Raw genomic sequence first — 7,620 nt, 5'->3', positions numbered from 1 at the left:
GGGCTGTGGGTTGTGAGGCACCTGGCACCTGCCTCACACCAGGAGCCTGGGGCTGCAGCTTAGGTCAGGAGCCATCTCCCTGCCTTGAGTTTTGTTGTATCCTGTCTCTGGCCATGGCAATTGACGTCCATTAGTTCTGGCTAAGGATGAGGTTGCCTTTGGGGGCCTATGTAACAAGGCTAGCTGGGATATGATGGCCCATGCCTGTCATCCCAGTGACTCAGGAGACTGAAGCAGGAGGGTCAGAAGTTCAGAGCCAGCCTTGTCTCAGTAAAACAAAGGGCTGGGGATGTGGGCTCAGTTGTACAGTGTCCCTGTGTTCAATCCCCCGTATCAGTGGGGAAAAAAATCCGAATACACTGGGTACCGACAAAAATGACTTGAGACCGCCAGAAGCCCTCATCCCCAACTCGGTTTTTGCAGGCAGGGAAAGCTCAGCTTGGCTTGGAGTAACCCTGAGCCCTCTAGGGCAGCTGCCCACTGAGCCAGCCCCTACAATGAACCTGGGGACCAGCTTCTGAATGGCCCTCCGTCTACACCACTTGTAATCACATGTGCGAGCACCTTCCATTGAATTCCAGCAAAATTCAAGTCCCTTAGCAAGGAAGTGATGTGCAGAAAGTCAAGAGGTTTCAGGCAGGGTCATGGCTCAGTGGCAGAGCGCATGCAAGCCTAAGGCATTGGGTTCAATCCTCAGCACCACATAGAAATAAAGGCATTCTGTCCATCTACAACTGCAAAAAAAAAGTCAGCAGGTTTCTACCCAGTCAAAAGAGCTCCACGGTGGCACAAAAAAAAAAATATCTGTAGGTGACAGTGCAGCTTCTGCTGTCCCCAGACAGGCCCTGTGCTCCCGTGTAGTTGCATCCCCTGCCCCCATGGGCAGAGCTGCAGGCTCACCCAGCCAGGGCTCTGGGAGGCTTGTGTAGGCGGAGAACCCAGCCACAGGCCTGGAGCGGGCACCTTCCTCCACACACGTGATCTGTGGCTGAAGCTGGGGACTGCTGGACTCCCGGCTCCTTGCCTTGACTGCTGTAGGCAGTGCCTTCTGTCAAGCCCAACCTGTATCCTGACCTTTGCTGTCTGCTGGCCACAAAAACCAGTACCAAGTGGACAGAGGTTCCAGCTTGCCCCAAGCTCAGGTGAAGGCAGGGAAACAGGCACCATAGAGTCAGATGGGGGAGACCAGCCTCTCATTTGAGCTATAGCCAGGTTGTTCCGACTGCCTGCCTCCGGAATGGATTCACACCTGCCATTTCCCTTGGCCTTTTGTTTTCCTCAGTTAATGCTTCCTCTCACATGGTTTTTACTGAGTGGATCCTCAAGACTTACCACTGAGGTATATAGGTAGATACATACACATGCGTGCCTGTCATCCCAGCAACTTGGGAGGCTGATACAGAAGGATCACACGTTCAAGACAAGCCTGGGCAACTCAGCAAGACCCTGTCTAAAAAAGTTTAAAAAATTTAGGGGATGTGTCTCACAGAGTGTCCGTGGGTCAAGCCCCAGTACCCCCCCACACCTGCCCCATCAGTAAAATGCACACATAACACTTACCGTCTTTGTGTGTGTGTGTGTGTGTGGTGCTAGAGATCAGAGCCTCATGCTACACCTCCAGCCCGTCACTTTAACTATGTTGGGGGCACAGTTCTGTTGCATTGACCACATTCCTGTCATTGTACACCTGTCACCACCATACCCCAGAATTTCTCATCTTCTCAAACTGAAACTTTCTCCATGAACTCCAACTTCCCAGTGCCCCCCCCAGCCCTGTATCCACAGATCCACCTCCCATCTCAGAACTCTCCTGTTCTGGAGCCATACCCTGTGTCCTTTAGTCTCTGGTTCTCACAGAGCACAAGGTTCTCGAGGTCCATCCATGGTGCAGCGTGTCACCTTGCTTCTGCTCCTGGCCAAGTGACCCTCTAGGTGAGCATATCCCATGCTGTGTGTCCATCCATCCACTTACCGCTTACAGGAGCTTGGGTCGTTCCCACATCTGGGCTGTGGTGTGGTGTGCTGCTGTGAACAAGGGCGTATAAGTGTGTAAGTACCTGTTCAAATCTGATACTTCTGGGAATATACCCAGCCTCCAAAGGCACATTAACAAGCCAGGCCTGGTGGCCATACCTGTAATCTCAGCAACCCGGCAGGCTGAGGAAGGAGAATCACATTCAAGGCCAGGCCTATTTTTGCAAGACCCTGTTTCAAAAAGTAAAAAGAACTGGAGATGTAGCCCAGTGGTAAAGTACCCCTGGGTTCAATCCCAAGTACCAAAATAACATAACATACATACAAGGGGCTGGCGATGTGGCTAATGGTCAGAGCACCTTTGGGTTCAATCCCAGTACCAAAAAATTCACAATAGCAATTCCAGTGAAAGCCAGGGATGGGGGTACACACCTGTAATCCCAGCTGTTTGGGGGGCTGAGGCAAGAGGATTGGGAGTTCGAAGCCAGCCTCAGCAGTTTAAGGAGGCCTTAAGCAACTCCGCGAGACTCTGTCTCTAGATAAAATATTTTAAAAGTGGCTAGGGGTATGGCTCAATGGTTAAGCACACCTGGGTTTAACCCCCGTTTAAAAAAAAAAAAAAATCCAGCAAGACAGAAACACTGTTCCTGCTTATCTCTATTCTCTCCTCCCCTTATTTTGTGCCTTTCTCCCTCCATCCCCACTTCCTTTCTTCAGTCTCCAATTCCTGGGCCTCAAGCCTGGACCTCCCCAGTAGTGGGGACAACAGGCATCCAAGAACACGTTAATTAAAGCCTGAGTGGTTTCTTTCAGGGAGGCAAGAGCCAATCTCTTCTTCTCTCAGCTGACAGGTACAATGTCCATGCCTGTGCCTCCTGCCACAGGGCCCTGAACCTCTAAATCACACCTGTTCACAAACAGTAGGCGCTGCATTCTTTTGAGATGGATCCTATGGCGTTGATTACAGAGCACGCACCTGAGGTTCAAACAAGACCAGCCTTTTGGAAAGGGCAACTCCGGCCCAAGGCGGCGGCCCCTTTGATACCCATAGCCGGTGTTCTGCCCTCCGGCCGGCAGGGGGCGGCCTCTGCCGCGGGAAGGCGGAAATGCGCGCACGGCCAAGGGGCGGGGCCCGAGGCGGCCTCGCGATAACTTCGCGGGCGCGGGGCGGGGAGGTCTTTTCCGCAGAGCCGACAAGATGGTGAGTACTGCTCGTCCCGGCCCCTGTGGGTCCCTATCCAACTCCATCCGGCCTCCGGCCGTCCCGCGGGGGCCGGGGTATGGCCCCGCGCTGTGACGGCCTGCTCCAAGCCTCCGGGGCTGCGGGTGGGGGCGCAGGACGGTCCCGGTGTGTGAGGACCACTCGGGGCGCGGAAGGCCCCGGGCCCGCATTTCTCGGCTTTGCCCCGGTGACCCGGGTCAAACGTGTGCCCGCGGGCTTCCGTACCGGGGCCGGACGCCCTGTGAGCGCGTTCGTGGGGCCGCGGGGTGGGTCTCGAGCCCCTACTCACCCCGTCCGCGCCCGCGCAGGCGGAAGTGGAGCAGAAGAAGAAGCGGACCTTCCGCAAGTTCACCTACCGCGGCGTGGACCTCGACCAGCTGCTGGACATGTCCTAGTAAGGAGCCGGGGGGGGGAAGCCTTTGATGTAGAGGGCCCGGGTGGGAGTGGGCCGAGGCTCCGATGGCCCGTGTTCCCAGCCAGGCCGCCTTCCCCCGCCCGGTGTCCCCTAGACCGCCTGGTGCAGTGGACCCTGAACTAGAGGGATTCGCCGCAGGGAAGGGCGGGCTGCTCCGGGGCCTGGCCTGGGTATGTCCCTGCTGTCCTTGCGCAGTAGGGGCCAGAGGAGGGGCGTGCAGCCCCGGGCAGCTATGTGGCGGGGCAGGCCACCCACCCGCCGCCTTGTCCCCCGCAGCGAGCAGCTGATGCAGCTGTACAGCGCACGCCAGCGGCGGCGGCTGAACCGCGGCCTGCGGCGGAAGCAGCACTCGCTGCTGAAGCGCCTGCGCAAGGCCAAAAAGGAGGCGCCCCCGATGGAGAAGCCAGAGGTGGTGAAGACACACCTGCGGGACATGATCATTCTGCCTGAAATGGTGGGCAGCATGGTTGGCGTCTACAACGGCAAGTCCTTCAACCAGGTGGAGATCAAGGTGTGTATGGTGTGCCCTGGGTCTGGGTGCGCCTGATGCGCTGTCTGCCCACACACCCTGACCCCCTGCTCTTGACCTCCACAGCCCGAGATGATCGGCCACTACCTGGGCGAGTTCTCCATCACCTACAAGCCCGTGAAGCACGGCCGGCCTGGCATTGGGGCCACCCATTCGTCCCGCTTCATCCCCCTCAAGTAGCCTGCCTGGGCAATAAAGGCACACAGCTCCTGTGCGAGTGCCGCTCATCCTTGTAGTGCCAGGGGTTGGGGGAGGCTTCTTCCCAGAAGGGGCCTGAGCTGGTGCAGATTTGTGATGTCCTTTGGGTTGGATATAAAGGACTGGGCGGGTATGGACAGCGTGGGCCCCTGGTTTCCGTCAGTGGCTCCTGACCAGGGTAGCCCTGCTCACTCCACCTGGGCCATCACCTCAGGGCCAAGGAGGGTAGGAGTGCTGATTGGCAGCTGTCCCAGCCAGACTCAGGCCCTCCTAACCACCTAAATTTGCCCAGAGTCCTCAGATGGTTCTTGGTGGGTGCTCATCATGCTATTGTCCGCCCCTCTGATGGCCCAGGTCAGACTAGGGTCACACCATCCCTTGTCAGGCCGCAGCCATGCTCAAAAAAATGCGTCGTGGGACTTGGGGTGGGGGAGCGGGCACAGTCAGGGCTGTGGCGGGGCCTCTAAGTTGGGCTGGTGGGTGCCGTGGAGAGTGAAGGATGGTCAGACCTTACCCTAAGCAAGCAGGAGGTAAGAAAGTAGGTAGGAGGATATAGTGGCCTTGAACAGTGTCCTGCAGAACAGTTCAGGTGGTGAGGGCCGCTCAACCACTACCCCTCTGCCTCCGCATTTCCTGCTGCTGTTTGCAAGACAGACTCAACATTTGAAAATGCTCTTGCACCCCCCTCACTGGGCTTCATAGGGACCAAGAGCACAGTCCCACCTGCCAGCACACTGGCCACAAGCAAGGAAGGCCTTGCTGAAGTGGAAACCGTCATGTGATCCAGCCTCACTCATCTACTGCGGGCTCCCTAAGAAAAGGGGTGTGTGGAGGGGTTTTTTTAAAATTATTATTTCAGTATCTTACAGGTTTAGTTTTTTGGTTCTGGGATTGAACCCAGGGGTGCTTTATCACTGCACCAGTCTTTTTTTTTTTTTTAATATTTTTCATTTTTCAGCGGACACAACATCTTTATTTTTATGTGGTGCTGCCTGCGCATGCCACACAAGTGTGTTATCACTTGAGCCACATCCCCAGCCCTGCACCAGTCTTGAGACAGGGTCTCATCTTGGACTTATGATACTCTTGCCTAAGCCTCCTAAATTTCTGGGACTACAGGCCACCACACCTAGCACTGATTTTTTTTTTTTTAATGGCTAAAATGTTAGAAATAACCCTTTTTTTAAACATTTTTAAGTTGGAGTTGGACACATTATTTTTATTTCATTCTTGTGTGGTGCTGAGGATTGGAACCAGGGCCCCCCACGTGCTAGGTGAACACTCTGCCACTGAGCCCAGCCTCCATTTTCACACCAGAGTGGTAGGGTAGGTAGGAGATCCTGCTCCTGCACGTTTCCTACCGCTCAGCCGCTCTCCTAGAAGGCTTTTTTGGGGCCAGAGCTTTTGAGCCACCAGGCTGCAGGAACAAAAGTGTCTGCTGCATGGAGGGGCTTCTTGTGCATTCTGCCCCTAAAGGGGGCGGGGGCAGCAAGGTGGCAACAGGTCCAGGGGCTCCCTGTGGAGTCGGTGGGCCATGGGCACAGCTGCACTTCACAGCACCAGGGATGGTGAGGAGTTCGTGAAAGGGGGCAGAGAAACAACACAGACAAGAGTGAAGATGCTGAATCCCCATCTAGTGAAGTTAATCATATATCCTTTTTGTCAGGCTCAGAATATTTTGTGGTTACAAAACAGGAATCCTGATTCAAAGAAAGTATTATGTAGCTACAATTAGATAAGAAGAATGTATCTTGGGCTGGGGATGTGGCTCGCCTGGCATGCATGTAGCCAGGTTCGATCCTCAGCACCACATACCAACAAAGATGTTAAAAAGTTGTCTCTCTTTCTCTTTAAAAAAAAAAAGAATGTATCTTGGCTTATGCGTAAGCGAGCATTTTTACTTTAAGTTTGCGTTTTGCTTTGAGCTGTTTCTGCTTAGTTAGCTTTTAATAATAGTTAGAAATGTCCCAGACTATTGGCCTACACCTTGACTATTCTTTCTTGACTTACTAAAAGCGGCACCACAGTTATGGCAAGTGGTTAGCTTGAAAAGAGAGGTTTCTAATTTTAATCAAACAAGAGTAAGAGCACCAAACCATTGTGCACAGGTACAAGAAAAAGTTGCCCAGTACCAAGCACTAATCTCCTTAATTTTTTTTCTCTAGATTTTAATTTCTCAAAAACTTCCCTGTTTTTTCTACAGGGGGTTTCTCATTAAACATTAACAATTTATGTTCCAGCTGGATCCTTGCATTTAGAGCAAACAGATTTATTCGTTAGAAGTAGTTGCATCAATTGGAAAATTCATGTTTTTTCCTTCATACTTAATGGTTATATGAGAATTCGCAACTAATTAACAGGAATACAAAAAACAAACCATCCCGTTCCCGGAAACATACTGCGCTCCTTCAGAGGATGGACGCCTTGTGCCATCCACCTCAGTAGGCCTTGCCTTTGCGGGAGTCAGGGTAGGGGCGCAGCACCATCCCACCGTCCAACCCACACTACTGAAGACTGACAGTATACTGGATTCCTACAGGCCCTCCGTGGCCCAAGTACCTTGCACACTGACCTGGAGGCGCTCCAGCCGGTGAGCACAGTGGTCCCTGGGCTGGTTTGGGATGGCTTGTGAAGGTCACTTTCCAAGAATGAATCACATGGTCAGTGGGTCTGGGGCTTGACTCTGCTTGCCTATCATGAGCAATAAGGCCATTCTTACTGCCCAAAGCTCCATGCTGGGAGCAGAGAGTCCTGGGGTCAGCTTGTGCCCCTGTAAGTGGTGTTCCTGCTGCAGGAGTACTTTCAAGGTTCCTGGGGGTGGGAAGGAGCTTTTGTTAGTTACAAGGAGGCATGTTACTACCCAGAGCCCTCCACCTGCACACCTCAGCCACAGGTAGTGAGTCTTCACGCAGGTGAGGCCTCACAGCCCTGCCCTGGGTCCCAGTCAGGCATTGCTCCTGTGGGGCTCCCATGTTGAGTCCCATGAAGCTTCTCACCTGTTTCCATGCATGGCCTTGGAAGGCTACTCGCAGGGCTCCTTGCACTGCTTGAGAGGCCCGTCCTTGCTCATGTCCCGCTTGTCGGGCACTTGTTGCTTTCCTAAGGGTGCTGTTCTGAGATGTGCCCTCTGTGCCCATCCTCCCTGCCTTCCTTCCCTTCATGGGATCCTGGCTTGTGCAGCGCCCTGCTCCTGCTTCCCTCCACTCGGTGTGAGGCCTGGGCTCCGTTCGCAGCCCTGCCGCCCAGGCGTGCTCCTTCCTCCCTAGACATCCGGACCCTTCC

At 54.1% G+C, this 7,620-nt stretch overlaps 1 protein-coding gene and 1 long non-coding RNA gene across 3 annotated transcripts; one reads left to right on the top strand and one right to left on the bottom strand.

Annotated features, from left to right (window-relative positions):
• Positions 1-1,369: 1,369 nt before the first annotated feature.
• On the bottom strand, positions 1,370-3,014 carry LOC113200476 (uncharacterized). Of its 2 annotated transcripts, none has more exons than XR_013343378.1 (4): positions 2,951-3,014; positions 2,134-2,205; positions 1,828-2,025; positions 1,370-1,450 (listed from the first exon to the last, which is right to left on the bottom strand). It is a non-coding gene; the product is annotated as an uncharacterized LOC113200476 (long non-coding RNA). The 2 variants fall into 2 exon arrangements; XR_003303061.2 differs by having other exon boundaries at positions 1,828-2,022.
• Positions 3,015-3,103: 89 nt separating this feature from the next.
• On the top strand, positions 3,104-4,354 carry Rps15 (ribosomal protein S15). The gene is made up of 4 exons (XM_026413959.2): positions 3,104-3,175; positions 3,505-3,590; positions 3,888-4,122; positions 4,207-4,354. Exons 1-4 carry the CDS (start codon positions 3,173-3,175, stop codon positions 4,318-4,320), a joined length of 438 nt encoding a protein of 145 aa, XP_026269744.1. The 5' UTR covers positions 3,104-3,172; the 3' UTR covers positions 4,321-4,354.
• Positions 4,355-7,620: the final 3,266 nt, after the last annotated feature.

The sequence above is a fragment of the Urocitellus parryii genome, chromosome 3 (genome assembly GCF_045843805.1).
Source record: "Urocitellus parryii isolate mUroPar1 chromosome 3, mUroPar1.hap1, whole genome shotgun sequence".
Lineage (NCBI taxonomy): Eukaryota > Metazoa > Chordata > Mammalia > Rodentia > Sciuridae > Urocitellus > Urocitellus parryii.
This window is presented reverse-complemented; position numbering and strand designations above follow the sequence as displayed.